The 20,389-nt window shown below is 35.4% G+C and overlaps 1 protein-coding gene across 3 annotated transcripts in view; it reads left to right on the forward strand.

Moving 5' to 3' along the window:
- DPYD (dihydropyrimidine dehydrogenase) overlaps positions 1 to 20,389 on the forward strand; it is a 319,673-nt gene that overhangs the window by 93,672 nt on the left and 205,612 nt on the right. For all 3 annotated transcript variants that reach the window (XM_032446240.1, XM_015870373.2, XM_032446239.1), the window contains 4 exons: positions 2,832 to 2,993; positions 10,297 to 10,493; positions 14,154 to 14,235; positions 17,372 to 17,459. In XM_032446240.1, the coding sequence (XP_032302131.1) occupies positions 2,832 to 2,993; positions 10,297 to 10,493; positions 14,154 to 14,235; positions 17,372 to 17,459 (529 nt within the window). The remainder of the gene's footprint in view (positions 1 to 2,831; positions 2,994 to 10,296; positions 10,494 to 14,153; positions 14,236 to 17,371; positions 17,460 to 20,389) is intronic.

The raw sequence follows: 20,389 nt of genomic DNA on the forward strand, positions 1-20,389 counted from the left end.
GCTGAGAGGAGTGGCTGGCATGCTGGAAGGCTGTGCTGCCATTCAGTGAGATCTGGACAGACAGGAGAATTTCGTGGAGAGGAAGCTGATGAGGTTCAACGAGGGCAAATATGGAGTCCTACACCTGGAGAAGGATAATCACATAAATCAGTACAGGTTAGGGGGCTGACCTGCTGGGAGATGAGCTCTGCAGAGCTCTGGGTGTTCTGGTGGGCAATAGGCTGGCCGTGATCCAGCAGTGTGCCTCTATGGCCAATGATATTCTGGAGTGCATTAAAAAGAGCAAGGTCAGCAGGTTGAAGGAGGTGATTCTCCCCCTCTACTCTGCCCCATCTGGAGTACTGTGTCCAGCTCTGGGCTGTCCAGTTCAGTAAAGACAGAACTTTTAAAGAGAGTCCATCAGAGGTCTACAAAGATGATTAAAATACTGGAATGCAGTAAATTCTGTATGAACACGAGGAGAAATTTCTTCACGCTGACAGTCACAAAGCACTGGAACAAGCTGACCAGAGAGGTTGTGGAGTCTCTGCTGGAGATATTCAGAGCGCAGTATCAGTTTGTGATTTTTTCCCTTTGGAGTAGAAAAGGAATGACCAGATGTATTCACTTGAGGAACAGGCATCTATTGCCATTTGAGATGGTGTCTAGGATGCCTCTGAGTGCTGCTTCAGAAAGACATGAGTCTCCTACATTGACTATTGCCTCTGTTGTCTGCATCGTTGTGTCAGAGATATGTCCAGTGTAACTAGACTTTTGTGTTTTAGCTTATAAATTGAGTTTGTAACGTCTTTACTGGTGGCTTTTAGCAGCTCTTGCAGTCTCTGATGTATCAAAACTGGTAACATTTATCTGGCAGAGCAAAAGGTTTTGCTGATGTCTGGAATGTATGTTTATCTAATGCTTTATGTTGGAATAAATGAGAACTGGGCATGGTAATGCCTACAGGTCTCACAGGCAAAATGATTGAAAGAAATTATCCCAGAACAGTCTTGTGAAGGGTTAGAATTTCAGAGGATTTTAATGGTGTCTGAGAAAATCTATGAAAATAGAACTGGGTAGATGTTTTGTATTTCCACTGATGTGTAAGCAAAAGTTCAGATTCAGTCTATAAGTGTGTTTCTTTAAAACTGGCATTCTTTTGGGAATTCCTAGCAGTGTCTTTAGCATCTGATTTAACTTCAAAATTTTTACATTCAGTCTTCCAATATGCCCTTTGATGACTTTGGGCTTCCTGTTTCCTAAGTCCTGTTGCCCATTGTTTGTTATATTGTCAGACATTGATACTTCTCTTTTTACTCGTAACTGGATTCTTGCTCACTGTGGTATAGTATCCACTTCTACTAAATGCTTCTGAGTATGTTAGCTTACATGACACGCAATGGGATCGAGGCATTGGATAGGGTCTGTTGTGACTGAGTCCTTCATGTCCTTTGATTTCTGTACCTGGATTGTTCTGTATCATCTGCCCTGGGACAGAGTGATAATGAGGTTTGTTATATAGGAAGTTTCACGATGGTGATGGTTACTGAAGATTGGAATGAGGAAGAAGTGGATGGAACAAGAATACGTGCTGTTCTTTCATCACTCAGTTATTGTTGGTTTGGAAATAGCTGGAACAAGATCCCTGCATTGATTTCTCAGCTAATGAACTTTTGTGGAACCTCAACTGTGTGCAAATTCTAAGAAATACTGTGTTGCAGTCTTCTGAACTGCAGCAGCCTTTAAAAGAAACTCCAGTATTAATAACTCTTTTATGGGCTTTCATGGTGAGGCTTTTAAAGGGGGGTGAGAAGTAGTAAAATAAAGACAAAAACAGAGCCTACAGTTAAATAAACTTTTATATTTGCCATATAGAAGAAAGGATTATATCAAATGTTTGCTTTAATTACACCTTAATTTCAATGATATAAATGTAATAAAAGTACGGAATGTTCATCAGTAGTTCTCTCTCTGTAAATAAGACTTCGGTTCAGTTCTAAAGTTTTGTTTAATATTCCCTTTTAGGAGATTTATCAAGTGTGAAAAAAAGGTAAAACTTGGACACTATAAGGTTGTGAATATTCATTATTTTTTTATTTTTTTTTTTATTATGAGAACAAAACTTACTACTTCTCATATACATCAGGAAATCATTCCTTTTCCAAAGCTGTACACTGAATACTAAGTATGTGTTAAATTGTAGATTTTACATGGAATCTTTAATCAGTTCCCTGTTTTGCTGCTTAGGGAAATGGGAAAATAATTGTTTGTTCTTATATGCCTGTGACTGAGGAAAAAAGAGTATGACAATTCAGTAGCTCAAATCTGCAGGTAATTAAATAGGAATCACAGGTTTGGGACAATTGATGCTACTGTTCTGGTGTGATGTAGAGTCATATCTGCGGAGATAGTGCGCACAGATGTGTAGAATAAACCTTTCATTCCCTTTGTCATAAAGAACTGATAGTCTAACTAGCGCTGTCTGGTCAAACCTTCAACAAAGGTTTCAACTCAGCTGCCACCTAATTAACCTAGAAATGGAGAAAGTATTTACAAGTATGTACTTTAGGTGCAGTAATCTTCTAAGGCAGATTTGCTAATCCTACAACAACCTAAGTCAGAACATGGTTATGATAATTTTGCAAGCTGAAAAGTGTTTTCGTTGCAGAATCAACAATTCTATTGACTTTTTTGCAGTACCTTTGAAATTCTGTGTAAAATGGTGCATTTAAATAATGTCAGTGTTATTTATTATATTTACCCAGTTGAAACATATTTTGCATTTCTTATTGATTTTTCTTTTCCATTATATGCAACTCTTCCTTTTTTTTTTTCTTTTTTTTTCTCTCCAGAACTATTATGGAGCTGCCAAAATGATTTTTTCTGACAATCCACTTGGTCTGACATGTGGAATGGTGTGTCCCACATCAGACCTTTGTGTTGGTGGCTGCAATTTGTATGCAACTGAGGAGGGACCAATTAACATTGGCGGATTGCAGCAGTTTGCTACTGAGGTAGGTGGGACTTGCAAATGCCTGAAATGCTTTGTATCTACCATATCTACCACTATCTTTGTATCTATTGTCTAAGTGGATGCCTTTGTTAATGATTCAAAAAAAAAAAAAAATTAATTAATAAATTAATTAATAAAATAAAGACGGAAGTTAAAATAATTATCCTTTAACAGCACATTCAGAAGCTTAAAACTACTTTTTAAAATAAAACACTTAATGGGAACGTAAGGAACATCAACTGTGAACAAGAAACACTAGAAGTTAGTTTAAATGGAAGATTTATATAAACCAGGCTAAAACATGGCTCTTACTAAAGCAGGCTGCAAAGGGAAAAAGACCAAGTGTACCTACATCTGTAGCTGCACGCTGAGTATTTGCAGCACTCTTCTGGGAATATGGTAGTTACAATACAATTACAATAGAATTTAACTACTTCTCTGACTGTAATAAACCCTCCCCTTTGAAGCCTCCCACTCTGCAAGAATGCTAGGTCTGGAGGTAAAGGGAGAACTGCTCTCTCAATACAAACTGATAGAAATACTTGGCTTTCTCAGGTTCTTGATTAAAACTTTCATTTTGTTATAATGTTGCTTATGGATACGTTGCTTTGAAACGCCTTTTTGAAAGGTTTTTATTATAATTACGTATGTACAGAGCTTTGCTGTATATAATTTAATGTATGCTCTTGAAAAGTAAAAAAAAAAAAAAAAAAAATTTAAAATTTCCCCCAAAATTGCTGTTCTCAAATAAAAGGATGAGAATCAATAATAATAATAAGAGATATCCATGTCCAAGTATTCATTTCACTTCTCAGAAAGGGGCGTGTTTCAATAATTTCAGGTGCTGCTTGTAGTACAGTAAACAAAAAGTGTCATTTATTTCTCCTTAACATATATATGCAGCGTAACATGGTTCGTACTGACAAATGTATGGCAGCTCCTGAAACTATTCTCTTGTCATTTTCCTCTCTCCCAAGTGCAGAATTAGTGTGCATTTGTATTTTCTTTTGGGCCAAGGAAAGCTTTCAGATGATTTAGACATTTTGCTGATCTATTTTGCCAATAACTGTGTAAACAAACAAATTCAAATTGGCCTGTAATAGATGTCGAAGTTCATTTGTTTATATATATTTATACACACACACACACATATTTATATATATATGTAGATGGATACATGTATATATTTGAGTTAGTAAACGTAAATGTGTATGGAGACTTTCAAGGCCAGGCTGGACCAGGCTCTGAGCAACCTGATCTAGCTGTGCATGTCCCTGTTCATTGCAGGGGAGCAAGGCTAGATGACCTTTAAAGGTCCTTTCCAGCACTAACGATTCTATGATTCTACAATTTTAGCCACAGAAGGTCATTACTTGTCACCTGATGGTAAGCTGTCTTTTCAAGGGTTTCTGCTAGGAACACACGTGTGTTGTTTAAGCTCTGTACAGATTTACATGAAGAAGGTGGAGGCTACATCTTGTTTGTTGACTTCTTTTGGAGAAGCTGTATGAAATTGGTGGCCTCAGCTGGTATCTCTTTTGATCTGCATGAAGTATCTTTGTGTAAAATTTCTCATTTGATCTCCATGCAAGTGAGGAAATCTTTATAATTGGCTGTGTTAAAAAAAGACATATTCATGTATCAAAATTGCTTATTTTATACAATCTATAACTAATGATCGTACCCCTTTTCTGTATCTTAAGCCATTTGACTGGTCTTATTTATAAACATATGACAAAATGCCAGTTACCTTTACAAATACTGAGAAAATGTCTTTGTAGGACAGACCAAAATAGAAATGTAAATCAATCTGGAAGTAACAGATGATATGTCTGTAAGAACAGTTTTTTATTCTGCTGTCATTTGTAGACTTCACACCTTCTTTTCAATGGCTGTGGGTCGTGATTCACCAAGCAAATATTGCTACCTGCTGCAGGTTTCTTTATCTATTTGTACATCTTTCTACTTGCCAGGAGATTGTAAAGCTCCTGGAGCACCTTTTAAACCTTTCTGTTAGCTGCTGCTGAACCTTCTGTAGCCTCTGTTACTTAACTACTTATCTACTTAAATGTGCATGGGATTTGAACATACCAAAGTAAGAATCAATATAGTTTGAATCAAAGTTGTTATTTGCAGGAATGAGACTGTAGACATTGAACTGTATTTTTCTACCTATATAATGAATATTTCAATTTTATCAGTTAAGAGATTATTTTATCAATGCTTCTAATGGTTTCTATTCCACATATGTAAAAACTTAATGTTTTTTGAAAGGCAGAAAAATTATGAAGAAAAAAATTAAACATCTGTCAAGTAGATGATAAATATAACAGTGAAATATTACAGTTTAGGAATCAAATGCAAGTAATATCTGGTAAAACTTGATTTGTGTCTCCTATTAGGCCTAATGCTATGATTAATAGAGAGGAATTATGGCTGATAGATAATGCTAAATATCTCGCATTTTTCTTGAAGAATCTTTAGAAATCTATTAAAAAAAAAAAAAAGCTGATTGCTAGCACAATGATTGATATGAAATGGTGGGAAGGATGAATAGCTCAGAATGCCTTTCCTTGTGATGTTCCAAGTTTGTTTAAGTGATATATCAGTGTCAACAGTTCTAACAAATAAAACTGGTGTGCAGTTTTACCTAGCACTCTAACACAAATAACATTCTAGTAAATTTTACTCTCCTTAATGTTTTTGTACTGTCATACATAGTGCACTTATAGTTAGAAACACTAAGCAGTCACTTCAGTAGTAAATAATATTTTTTTTAGCTTTCATTCAGTTCATTTTTACGTTGAATATATGTATCATTGAAGGAAATCCAATAGTATGAGGGCTTCTGTGAAGCAATTATTAGTAAAATAAAGATTTAAATGCTGAAGAAAATCATACTTGTAACTGCTAATACAGAAATTGGCCCAGATGCAGCAGATGAAGCATGTTCAGTGCTTTACCTATATGAGTAACTTAGCAAATTGTGTGATTTAGGCATGCAACATGTGGTACTGTTAATGAGAGTTGCATGATAATTCTCATGCACTGTGTAATAGTTTGTCCCACAGGGACTTATTTACTGAAAACTCCATTGTGCATAAAGCCAATTCTAGTTTTGTTTTTTGTTTCTTGTTTTTTTTTTTTTTTTTTTTTTTCCCTTGGAATTAGTCTGAGGATCTTACACTTTCCGCATTACAAGAGAGAGCAATAATAAGGCAGCACAATGGCTAGCTAAGATAAAAGATAAAATTACAGTAAAGCAGGAATATAAGTTTAAATTGGAAAATATATGGGTGTGACTTATGCCCCTTTGTGCTTCTGAACTATGACTGATCATCTGTTTGTACTGCAGATAAAGCTCCCTAATTGTTAAATATTTGTCTTGCATATGGTAGAACAAACAACATGGCACCTTACACCTTGTGCATTTTCCTTCTACCCTTCCGTATAGCTTTGTAATTTTGTTAACCTCATTTTCAAAAGAATTTATAATCCAGTCTGATAAAATGTGGATTTTGACAATTAAACGTTCAAATGAGAACAAAAATACTAAAGGAAATGTCCTTTATGTATGTGATGTAGAATGTGTATACTGGGATGCAGTTACCACGGTAACTGTTGCATCTAGAGAATAACATGGAGTAAAAGCTCACTATTATAAATGATGAGTGTCAAGCGCAGGTTACACCTGCTGCTGCACAGGTCAAAATTATATTAATGTCTTTATCTGTCTCCTTTGCCCGAGTACTTTAGAATCAGGATACATCTCTGTTTTTGGAATGCAAGTTCAGAGAAAATATACTGAGGCTGCAGTGACAATACATGTGGACTTGAGCTATATGATTGTCAGTCCCACAAAATAAACTGAAATTACTGGTTACTGGAACAAAAGTTTGTGAGGCTGTCAAAGAAAAGGAAACAAGGTCTCTTGCATTCTGCTATATTATTACTAAGAACCCCTCAAAATTTTGCTTTTCTGAAGGTATTATTCAGTCTAGAGGGTCTCTCGTGTTGCTGATTAATCATTCTGAAATGAGCAGCACAATCTAAATATAAAATGTATTGTTTTAATCTCTATGTACTCAAATATTAGATCATTTAGCACTGTGAGACTCATACTAGCTACAGTTCTGTTGATTTGTTCCCCTTTGGAGATGTGTTTTGGCTGTTGTTACAGCAGAAAGCAATTGGTGAAGGAAATCTGATATTTTCTCCCATTGCTTTTACTGTTGGGGCATCTCAGCAGGGTGGTGGGCTTGGAGGACTGTGCTGAAGGCCTTAGCTTTGGTCAGTCATAATGTAAGTGAGAGGGAGGTGGTGGTTCTTCTGGAGCCCCAGCTCCAGCTGACGTCTAGCTCTGAGCTGCTGCCATACTGTACCTGGGAAGCTGCTGTCCCTGATGTGGCTGGAGCCCCCTCAGCACCACCTGCTGAGGTGGGCACACTGCCCTGGCTGAGGAGAACTGCTCTGCAAAGCTGAGGCAGCAGGACAGAGAAAAAGACGGCTCTAATTCCTGACATTAGCTTCTACTGCAGCAGATTTTTAAGTTATTTCACATTGTATGTCAGATAGTAATCTATTATTATTTTGATGGAGAGCGTGTGATAGTTCAGGAATGAATCTGAGATGTTTTGACTTCCTAGGCCCAGCATGGAAGACTTGCTGATGTTTGGGCAACTTATCTAAACTTTTCTACAGCATGCTATTAATTTGTTTTGTTTCTGTGAGAGAACTGCAAGGAAAGGCAGATACGGGGTTGATTTTTGGGTTGTCCTGTTGTGAAAGGCAGAGCTTTAAAATTCTCTGTATAGTCTCATTTTTCTGAGTGATTTGACTGCAAGGAAATGTAAAAACAAATAACTTCATCTGGAAAGAAATGGAGTCACGTTTTTTAGAGGAAATTGGACAAGCGAGATGAAAGGATTAAACTTTACTGAGTATGTGGATAAAAAAATAAATAAATTGGAGAGGACAATTGCATATTATGTGGTATTGAACACTTAGTAGCAAGACAGTAATCTCTGTATACCAAAGTACTGGACTTGAATGAATTACAGTGTAGTGAAACTTCACTTTGAGTTGAATAAAAATCTTTTGAAATGCACTGAAGCAGTTCGCTATTTTCACACAGTTACCCTGCCAGCCTTAATATGTAAAACAGCCACTGAATTCCAGATGGCAAGATATTGCCACACATGCTGGCTCTGCTGCATAAATACAGTTTCAACCTATTTGCGGATAGGCAGAATTAAAGTTGACCATTCGTCCTGAATTACTGGCATTTCCTGTGCGAGTTCTTGTTTCTGAAGCCTAACACTGTAGTATAGTACGGCTGGGCCTTAACTGTAATGTTTAGTTGATAGGTATGATTATTCAATAATAAATATAAAAATAATGTTATCAACAAAGCAAATTCAGTACCAAATTTATTAAGTATGTACATATCGTTCAATGTAGACATTGAATATGCAAGTTATACAATTTGCATCACTGAGTAGCCTTCTAAAACAACTGCATGAGACTTTAATGGAAATCTGGTGTAATTCAAGCCTTTTCTGTGTGAATGTTACAAAGCAGACATTTTAAAAATATCCTATTGCATTTTTGTTATCACTGTCTAGTTTCACAGTACAGTGTAAGCTTTTCAGCCTGTAAATTCCAATAATAACTTGATCAAACCTTCCTACGGTGTATGAATTGTCAGGTTTAAATGATTGTTTTTTTGAAACAATTATCTGTCTGTTACTTCTAGTAGTTCCTTAAAATGCAATGTCAGTTTACTAACACTGGTGGAATTTGACACAGAAATTTTATGGGGGAGGGGAAGAAACTAATGATTGGTTTACCTAGCATGGGTGCTCAAGTGTGCATGAAGAAAATGAATGTTGATTCAAAACATAAATGAAAAATTCTATTCATGAGTGTAATCGTTAAAGTTTAACTTGAAAAACTTGTTTCTGCTTCTTTGATTCTAAGGATAGTTAGAAAAAGAAAAAAGAAAAGGTAAAGAGTGCATATAATACTTAAGATATTTAATGAGACAAATAAAAATGTATATATTTTAAAGGGCTAGTTAGTGCTTTTATAATGTAGTCCTGCTTTGAAGTAGGGGGGAAAAAGTCTGTTCGTATCCAAAGGCAGCCTTTAAGTGTTTGTGATAGGATTCAAAATGCAATGAACTCTCATATCCTTTTGGTATAATACTTTGCTTCTGCTACAAAAGTATATTCTTTAGAATCTGTGTACTTTCACTAATATACAAAATAAAACGAAGACTTTACTTTTCCACGCTCCTGATCTTCAGTAACCTAGAAGGGCCATTAGTCTTTTTTGTACTTTTTACAAGTTATACAAGGTAGATAGTCAGTTTCTTCCCTGCTGATGTATGTACATGCAGAGGACAGTGAAATCTTGCTAGAATACCTCTGCCTTATCCTCTTTTCTTTATGACTGTGTAAAGAACTGACTTAGAACAAATCTGAAGTAAAATATGATGTTGAAGTAAGGATTTTGTGCTGAGAGAAGTGGTCAGAGACTGTTCCCAAGTACTTTAAGCAGGTAAGGTGGAATGGAGGAGATCATCTTCATTTAACAGTTGAAGAACTGAGGCATAGAGACAGCAGCCTAAATTTCAGGTATGCCTACAACCATTGGATACTTAGTTAAAAGTAGTTTGATATCTGAATTAGAGGGTCAATCAGTCTGAAATGTTAGAATGATGTGGGAGGACAAATTAACAGTAGGGGTTAACTGTTGAAATACAATGCTGAAGACAAGAGACATTTTCTAATAAAAGCTCAATGTCACCTCTCAAACCATAAGTAATTTTGCAGGATCACAGAGAATGTATCTGGAAGAAGTAGAGCCCCTTCACTAGCAGTGCAATCCTTTGAATTATTCAAATACATTCTCTTAGCTGTTAAAAGAGTAGTCTGAACCTCTTTTGGAAGGAAATTTTTTATATTCTAGATGTTCTTTGCCATCTGGCTGACTTTGTGTTACTATTCTGTTGTTGCTGTCAGACTTGTCCCATCTTCTCTTTAAAGTTTAAGGCAGTGAAAGAGCTGACTTCAGACTGTTTTAAGGGAAAAAGAACCATAGAAGTACAAAACTCTAACTATAGCATTCCTCACAAACGAACACTTTGTCAGTTGAGAATCTTGATAATGTTTTATGAAGCTTTCTGAAATAGTATGTCAAAGATATGTGAGAGTACTAGAGGAAACTTCCTCCACGTTACTCAAAATTTTAAGAGGGTGTTTAAACTATGCATGTAACCTGTTGAATGTATTGCTTTTCAGGTGTTCAAAGCCATGAACATTCCTCAGATCAGAAACCCTTCCTTACCTTCTCCGGAAGATATGCCTGAAGCTTATCATGTGAAGATAGCGCTTCTTGGTGCAGGGCCTGCAAGTTTAAGTTGTGCTTCCTTTTTGGCTCGATTGGGCTATTCAAACATCACCATATTCGAGAAGCAGGACTATGTCGGTGGCTTAAGGTAAAAAAAAAAACAAAACTAAAAAGCATTGTAAGAAGTACTTGTAGCTCTACCTAGTGAAATAATTAGTAGTTGTTTAAAATGCAAATGAGTGAAATCAACCCCCTGCAATTCTCAACCTTCAACAAATGTTCTTGAGTAAAGAACACAAAGGAAGGCATAGGCACATTTTGCCTATATAGTAAGCACTTGGCTGATATTTACATGATTCAGGTTCAGAATCATATTCTCTGTACTAGAAGATGAATTTTTACCACTTCAACAATGGCTGAAGTCATATCTTACAAGCTTGTTGATACTACTAAATGAAAGAGAGTATTTCAGAAGCCATTGAGAAACCAATTCAAAATCATAACTGAATTTTACACCACTTGTTATTAACCACTTGTTATTTTGTAAACATGTTAAAAGTAGCAAAGAGCAACTAGGGTGTTGGACTCACATTTCTCTCATTGCAGCATTACTGAAATCAATAGAGTTGACACTGTTAATGAATTTGATCCATAATGTCATAATGTCAAATAGTTATTCAGAGCTCTGGAAGATAGAGAATCAATGCTGGAAAAGTTGAACTGATTACTTGCTTTTTTTTACAGTGAGATTCAAAAGTATGCTATGTAATTATCAAGACTTTAATGCATAGGCATTTAACTACGTGAAGCTCTTTCACTTGAACTAGTTGCCATAAAAGGATTTCATATTCAGTGCATGAAGTGTCTACTTTATTCACCTGTTAGGTAGCAAATAATATTTTCGTAAATACTGGATTTAAATCCAGTTTTGTTGCTGAAAAGTGATAGTGAATAATGAACTCTTTTTCAAAATGGAACTGGATGACAAGTTAGGCATGCTGGACTCAACAGTAGACTGGAGTACTTTCTGCAGTTCCCTGCTGCTTTCATATTTGAAGCATTGTTATCTTTATTTTCATCTCTTCTTTGTTTTAATTTGAGTTCAAAATTGATCTTAATTTTTCTGTTCTATTGGAAAAAAGACACCAATTTATTTATTTATTTTTTAAGGTCTTCATGGTCAAACAGTGCATTTTGCTTTATCTCTCTTTTAAGAACATGTACCAATCACGATCAAATTTTACTTTGTTCATTGCAGAAAGGTTCACAGTTTGGCTAAGGGCATTAGTTTTTCTCATCCTGATTTTAATACTGGAACAGAAAGGAGTCTGGCCTGTGATAGCAATCATCCATTGCTGGGGTTGTGTATCTTTGCAGTACGTCTTTTAAGAAGCTTAGGTTAATGATGGGTATATTTTCAAGGCTTTGTAAATTGCAAATTGCCAGCAAGATCAAATTAATTTTGTATTTGGGATCAGCTTATTAGGGAAGGGCAGTGTTTCATCCTTTTAAAATTTGTTCTGCCCTTTTGAGTGTTTTTAACTCAGAAGTGCCTTCATTTATGTGTGTGTTAAATTATAGCTTTAGTAATATTTAAATAAAGTTGTATACTGATTTCAGTTTCAGTATTGTCATATCTAAGCCTAGCACAACTCTGTAGTTGTTTGGACATGTCAGTTTTTTTACATTCACAGGCTCATTTTCTTACATTTCATCACTTCATGTAAAGTTTATGTTTTAGAGAAGATGTGAACAGATCATACTCTTGCCTAGAGACAGTGAACAAACCACTACTCCTCCTAGATAGGCCACTCTTTTGCAACATATGAAAATGTATCTTTTGCTAGACTAGAAGGATGTCCTTTTGGCAAAAGCATCTTGTGTCTGTGAGAATGAACAAGTACCTGTCCAAGTTCCTCTAATTTGCAGAAGAGATGAACTCATGGCACTTTGTTCCCATCCAAGATTATTCTTCACCCTCCTGTATCTTTGTTTTATTCTTCTATCTATGCCTCGTCACAGCAGAGATTATCTGCTGGAAGAAACTGTATTTCAGTAATTCTGCTGCATGTTGACTTTAAGATGTTTTTTTCGTGATAAATGTGCATGCATGTGTCCCCACAAAATCACGCATATTTGCAAGTATGCATATAAGCATATTTCTGTGGATGTTGTGGTTTAAACTGTCAAGCAGCTAAATGACACTATAGACTGTGAAGGAAAAAAAAAAAAGTACATAACTGCCAGTTGAAAGCAGGACAGGTATATGGAAATCTATACTCTGTAGAATGAAACAGCAACTAAGTTTTTAGTAAGAGCAAAAAAGCATTTACAAATTGTGACAGTGACAGAACACAACCAGGTCTGTTTTGAGTTCTTTTAAAAGGTAGAGATATGACAGGCCTTCAACAAAAGCACAGACAACATGATAAAATGTAACTTTCCTTTTTTCATTAGTTTTTTTAATTGAATCTCTATTGCATCATTTTGATGCATTATTTTCCTCCCCAGAAAGCTTTTTTGCTCAGCATGACCTATCAAAGTTGCATTGTCTTTTACATATCCATTATATTTGATACTTAGAGCATTTTTCTTTGTGCATTAGTCAGAAAAAATGCAAGGTTGTCAGCATTATAAACAATAAGGAGGAACACTAATATATAATCAAAATAATTAAAGTTGATGAAACTAAGTAAATAAATCCTTCTGTTCCATCAATGTTGGATCATAAAGGTGGGGTTGTCACTAGCAAGATGTAAAATAAAACTGAAATATATCTCTTGTACCCATGCTTTGTTATTGAAATTATTGATCCATTAATTTGACATCAGATTAAATCAAATGTTTGATGTATCTAGGGAGAAAATTTCAATGTTCTCCATGTTCAATCTTTCTCCTTTAGGCAAAAATACCTAAAATACAGCTTAACTGTGTTTACCTATAATTTTCCTCTATAGGAGTGAACTGGCATGCTCTTAGGTGTCATTGCATTGGAGGTAAAGATCTGTACCAACGGATATGAATTTGAATTCTGTACTAGTACAGTTTTCCATTACTGGAGACCTTAAAGTCATTCCTAATCCTAAACAAGAGGAAAAAATCCAACTAATAAGAGAAGTCCAATAAAAAAGAAACAAACAAAAAACAACAACAACAAAAAAAAAACAAAACCAAAAATAACAAACAAACAACCAAAAAAGCAACAACCACAAAAGAACAGACATGAAACTAAGAGCTGATAGAAAATTACTGTCTTTGTATGTACTGAAAGATTGTAAAGAAGTTATGAAGCAGAAACGGAGGAGGGTACAGTTTTAAGTACCATTGCTCAAAATACATCACTATTTTTAGGCAGGGAAAATTTGGTTCTTTTTGCTTACCTTACTGAATGGAATGATTACTAAAAGCTCACCTTGCTTTTCTAGCTACGAGATCTCATCTTAAAAAGGTGATGTAAGTTTATCTACTGTTAAATACGTCATGAACAAAAGTAGTGGAGCTGAAGCTGTTTTGTACCAGGTCTTAACATCCATTAAGTGATGATTTAGAAATGTGCAGGGTTGGTCTCAACTTACTGCTTTTCTGATCTGTATTTTTAGTATTTACTGTGTGAATAGTGCTATTTTGTCACTCTGACAATTGAATAAATAAAGCCAAGACTCAAAAACATTTCCATTCAAATACCTCAGAATGTTGTGAGTATTTATTCTTAACAACCAAAAAAATCCAAACAAACAAAAAAATAACCCCACCCATCTTTCTTCCTTATTGCTGGAAGTGTATCACAAGCTTTGTTTATTTATTTCAGTGCTTCTGAAATCCCTCAGTTCAGATTGCCATACGATGTAGTGAATTTTGAAGCTGAACTTATGAAGGATCTCGGAGTGAAGGTAATGAAAAATATATCCTGCCTATGTATAGCTCAAAGGAAAAAAAAAAAAAAGAACAAGGAGTCTGCCAAAGATTAACAGCAAAATGTCATGCACATTAGTAAAGAACAATTAAAAGCTGCACTAGACAGAGGCAGGAAGATGCTTCCTCTTGCTCAGGGCATTTGTCTGTCTCCCGTCTGAATGCCACTAGTTTAGAAAAGGGCAATCAATAGTTCTCATCTGACATGCCTGCATGTGATTAATTGTCTGTAAGAAACAAATTCCTAAATTGCTTTAGGGGTTCAATGTAGCTATTGGAATGATTTGATTTTTTTAATCGAGTTTTTTCATGCAAGTTTGGCACTACTTAAGACATTCATATTTGATACTGCTTCCTTCTCTTCATTTCCCTCTTTCCATGTTTTTTCCTGAACAGCTTATAATATGGTCCTATATATGAGTTACCTTATTAATTTGATGCATTTTATTATAAATTGTTAATGGGATAATTTATTATAAACAATAGCAGTCACTGGGCTTCTTGAAAAGCAATTGCTGCACATTATTTTTTGGGATGAGCATTATTTACAAATAATGGGTGTGTTACTCTATTGTTAAAATAAGGCGTGAGCTGAAACTTTACATATGATATATTGAGGGCTGCTCATGTTAATAGGAGTTTTGAGTACAGAATGCATCAATGAAACAAGTTTTAGAGTAGCAGGAGGGGTAAAGACATGCTTAGCATAATAATACAGCATTCAGTCAAGCAAGAAAGTATTGCCGAAATCTTCATATTGCAAAAGCTGTTTGTATTGTAAAAACTGTTGTCACGAGACTCAAGTGACAAACTCATCCTGCCCAGATTAGTTGTAAGGGAAAACCTTAAATGATACAGGTCCATTTTCTCATTTTTTTTTTGGGTTACAAAGTGAACTTTAAAGGCTGACAGACTGGACACGTTGTTATGAATTCTGTGAAAAACAGAGTGGTGAGGCTACTTTGAACAAAGTTTCTGGGTATAGGTTCCTGGGAAACCTCTATGAAACTCAGTTCCTCAGACAGAGTGCTCTTCTATGACAAAGACTCCAGCAGGTGAGCCACTGTGTCACCCTGATGTGAAAGACCTTTGTTGTTTAGAGATGCAGCAGAAAACCTCAGTATAAATTTACTTCCAAGCTCTGCCACTGGTTTGTGATTGACCATTTTGCAAGCTGCTTAAGTACTTTAGCTTTATTCCTCTACAAGCTGGAAATATTTTCTGGTGTTTATTTAAAGCATTTCAAATGAAAGTGCTGTATTGCCTAAATGCTCAACAGCGCTGTTTATTCAAGTAATTCTACTGAAATTAGTAAGAATTAGTCAAGTGAATAAGGATTACAGAGCTGGGCCCTAGGAGTATTATGAATCCCTATATAAAACAATATTGCTATTTTAATTCCTTCATTAGATTTTCATAACATATGTACACAATAGGATAATTAAAAAAAAATGCAATGACAATTTATGGAATGCATTTTGTTGCCAGTGAGCTTGTAGCCTGGATTCTTGATAGGATTACAACTGTACCTGGCTTTTTCAGTTCTGATAGAAATTATACTAAGTCTACCAAAGAGAAAAAAATTCTTTGTTTTAGGTATTCTATGCTGTGTTTTATATCTATCATTTTTCAGCTCTAAGGAAAGCACATTTTCTAAAGTACACTAAATGGAATATAGGTAGATTCAACATCAAACAAGATGTACAATGACATGAAAACTGAACTCAGATCAGAAAGCACAGTTCTTATACAATGGAGCTTGGCATTTTGACAAAGAGAATGCATAAGCAATATATCAAAAATTTGGGGGAAACATTCAAGTCAGAGTCTGAAGTTGGGAGATAAAGACATGTAGCCATGTTGGGAAGTACAAAGTATCTGAAGAGGAATCACAAGCACTCAAAAGCCCCTGGTTTGACAGAAACGTGCAAAAGGTGTGTGCATCTCCAACTGCGTGACCTCCAACAGGAGACTACTGTAGTTTCCTCACTGAATGCACAGCAAACACTCCTCCCCTTCATTCTGAAAACAGCTGTAGACCCCCAACCACCTGTGCAGTGGCTGCTCAAGGCAAGATTGCAGGTGGAAGGTTATGATGCAGTTATTCAATAAATGAATGTCAGTGACTGCAGTCTAGGTATTGTTTGCTAAATTAAATTTAAACAATTGCACATTGAAATCCAAACTGATTGCTTTCCTTGTTTTGAAAGTCTTACTGCACAGACTAGATGGTATCATTACTAGTAAGTAGGGCAAGCTGCAGTCTCCACAGAATGTTCTTCAGGCTTGTCCATCTTGGACCCTATTTTTCAGGTCTGAATCCACAAAAACACCGTTGACTTTGCCAAGTGTTTTCTTGGCATAAAAATGTTCTAGCTAGTTGTCACAGAGCAAAATTCAGGCCGTGACCTTTGAGGACACAGCACAAAGAGACACCTGATGCTGTATTATGCACAAAGGCCAAGTGCCTGATGTTGTGTGGGAAAACATGGCTTGTTTTTCTGTTCAGAATTTTTGTTAACACGGAACAGTTGTGCCTTTTATTTTCTTTACTTCTCTGTAAGTCTCTGTAAGTGACTCATACTTTCACTGTTGTTTCTGCAATAACTTAAATTGCTTGGGTTTTTTGGTTGCTATACAGGGTGAGTGTTCCACTTAGCACACGTGTTCCCTAAGCTGGATTCCTGCTTCAACTTTGTGTTTCTTAAATTCTGATTTTCACTCAGAAATATCACCCTTTGTAGTCAATACTGAATAGTGTATTTACTCACATGGAAAACTGCTATTTTCAGCTTTACATCTGTATTGCATTCCATGGGCAGATTTTGTTTAGATTGCTTTATTATCTCTCTTACCTTACAGTAGAAACCAAGCTAGCTTATGTTGGCTGTGTATGCGTGTGACTGCAAGCTACATTTTGCCAAGCAACATTTGCAAACTACATTTGGGCCATTTATGTAAGTCAGAATTGATCTGTCCTTTTAAGTCTGGCCTAGAGTAAAATAACAAAAATTTTGTTCACTGGAAGATTCGGTAAGATGTCAGTATGCAGGACGTGGTAGAAGTTATTTTCATAGTATCAAATAAAAAGCAAGTAATTTTTAACTCTTTCAGATAATTTTTAGAAAAGGGCTTGCTGTGGATGGAATGACACTCCGTACGTTGAAAGAAGATGGCTATGAAGCAGTCTTCATTGGAATAGGTGAGAACAACTCATTTTCTTTGTATTTCTTTGTATTGTCATCTTTAAACTGAATGAATGTCCAAGAATAAATTAAGATTTGTAACATGATGTCAGACCACTTCAGTCTGATGTATTAAGAAAACACAGTAATTTATTTATTTTTCAAAGAAGCTAAAGATGAAGTTTTTATATAGAGCTTTGTTTTAATTTTCATATGTGTATGATAGATTTGTAAGTCAAGAATTTAGTAGAGCGCCTTGTTTTTTAGTCTAAATATTTCAAAAATGGATGAACTGAAAAATTATTTGTATTTTATTGGCTTAAAAGTCATATACAAGTTCAGTTTTCAATTTCTGTGAATGACTTACTATGCCGAAATAATTACTGAGTCTATATGGACGGCAGTGATACCATGCTTGATTGCTTTTTCTTTCATTTATATAAAACATGTTGCATCTTCTACATATGCTGTAGTGTAGCAAAATGTAATTACGGGATACTTTGACAGAATAAGCTGACTTTGAGTTATACTAAAACTGGCATCATAGGTCTGTCTTCTCTCATATGCTTAAGAAGTCCCGCACCTGCCTCCTGTTCGAATCATTGCTTCTTTTTAATGTTAGATTAGAACTGTTATCCATTTACAAGTATTCTGAAGTACAGCTGGACCTATTGCTACGGTATGATAGGCGTGTTGAGCAGGCATCGTCTGTAGTTGGTATGAGGCTTAATGCTCTTTATTGATCTAGACGTTGCCTAAGTGAACATAATAGGAAACAAGTTGTCCAACTGTTCCTCCTTCCTATTATTGATTACAGAGATGTAATTCTTAGTACAGCGACAACTGTTGTTTACCATCTGGGTATGCAGTATAAGCTTTGCAGGTCTGTTCTGTCGTGTGATTACAGACTGTTGTAGTTTATTTAATCCTAAATCCTCACATTGCTAGAGATCTATGTGGAGGAATTTTTGTTGTGTGATGTTTTGATATAATTATATGCAAGACAATGGACCAGCCTATCTTCTTTATTGTTTTAATCTGTCTTTTAAACTGCTTCTGGAATCTCACCAATTACAGATTAATGAATGTTTGCTTTCTGAGAATCCATCCATTGTTTTTGGAATCTCAGCATGATTTACCTGTAATTTATGACTCAGACATTTAAAATGTTTGATTTAAAGGTTGGCAAATAGATAAGTGAGAATTCTGCATATAGCTTTTGACTGTATTTTATATTTGGGTTTATTTTCTTAATAAAGCCATCCTAATATACATTTCTAACCAGAAACAATCTGTGTAGGTATTGTGCCGTGTAAACACTAAGGAAAGAGGCAGAGACAGAGCTTTAGTAAACAAGAGAGGTTATCTGAAACATAATTCTCCTGTAAACCACATGTTCACCATAATAATTAGTAAACAGAAGGTAAAAATGCTAATGGAGTTATAAGGTTTTTTTATAAGAAGCTACCTTGTATCCATGGTAAAGTTGGTCCCCTGCTGTACCTTCATGTGTATCATCTCTTTTATGGTATTTTGTATGACACTGTTTGGTAATGTAGTCTTGCATTCTGGTAATGAAAGATGGAAGACCAACCAACCAAAGGATTTTTGAGATCAAATATATTAACAATAGAGCATTTATAGATTCCCGTTATTCTTTTTTTTTTTTTTTTGCGTGCTGAAAAATGATTATTTAACTCCACAGTGGATTTCCTGAATCTTAGAGGTGACATAATTAAAGGATATTATTTACATAAAATAGAAGTTGCAGATTTGTTTCTGAATGATAACATAACTTGATGAAATACAAATGTAGTAGTTTTCAGCTTTTCCTAGTAGTGGAGGAGAGGGAAAAAGTCAAGGTGACTGAGGCAAGTGACCATACTGAGGATAAATCATTAACAAAGGATTTCTGTGGGAACAGACACAGTAACTTCAGTACTCTTTACTACAGTTATGTTTCTGCATTGGCAGAAAAAACAACAGCAATAATAATAAAAATAACAAAAGCACCTCTCCAAGACTCTAGATATGCCATGTGCATTGAAATAAAGGAAATTAATGTTAAGGGGAAAAAAAAAAAGAAAAAAGAACAGAATATGTTTTTTTTTTTTTTTTATGAAATATGAGCCGTGTGACTTGCGTGCTTTAAAACTTTACAGCCTACATTCCTGTGAAATGTTTTCTTCTTTCTGTCATTAATGCAATATGTGAAGGTATTAGAAGTGTCCTGAAGTCAATGTATTTTCTCTTTGTCAGACTCGAAAATCATAGAGTTCCCAAGAAGTTTCCTAAAGGAAACATTAACAGCATGGCTCTAACATATCTAGTAATAAAAAGTTATACTTCGTTTCATACCCTTAGTTATGGTGGCATTTGAGACTACAGTTGTGTTTGTCTTGAGGTGGATATTTCTCTCCAGGATGCAGGTCTGAAGCTCAGAAAAAAAATTTCATTTACTAAACTTGAAAGGAACAGATGGCCAGTGAATGTCACCAAACTTCCGGTGTCTCTGCTTGAGAGTTGCACCTTATATCTGCAGTGTTTTATTTTGCACCATCTTATCTTTCTAAATGGGCTGCAGCTATGTGTATATAAGGTGGTAGGGACTGATGTGGAATTTGGGTTTACAAAGACAGATGAAAATGAGCACAAAGAGCTGGCAAATACCGCAGTTACAGGATTATTTGTTGACTTTTTTCTTTTTTTTTCTTTCTTTCTTTCTTTCTTTTTTTTTTTTTTTTTTAAGTTCTTGCCCTTAATCTCCTTTTTTTTTTGCCTTACCTAAACTGTTTTCTATCCAACTAATTCTTAACAATGTACTTCTGTTAATTTCTAGAGGACCAATGTGCTAATTGCCTCTTTCCTGTTGTGTGGAGACTGTTGAATCATGGCCTGTACAGTGGTACACTGATGAGCACCTGGGGATAGGCCCCCCAGTCAGCTC

The sequence above is a fragment of the Coturnix japonica genome, chromosome 8 (genome assembly GCF_001577835.2).
Source record: "Coturnix japonica isolate 7356 chromosome 8, Coturnix japonica 2.1, whole genome shotgun sequence".
In the NCBI taxonomy this organism is placed as follows: domain Eukaryota; kingdom Metazoa; phylum Chordata; class Aves; order Galliformes; family Phasianidae; genus Coturnix; species Coturnix japonica.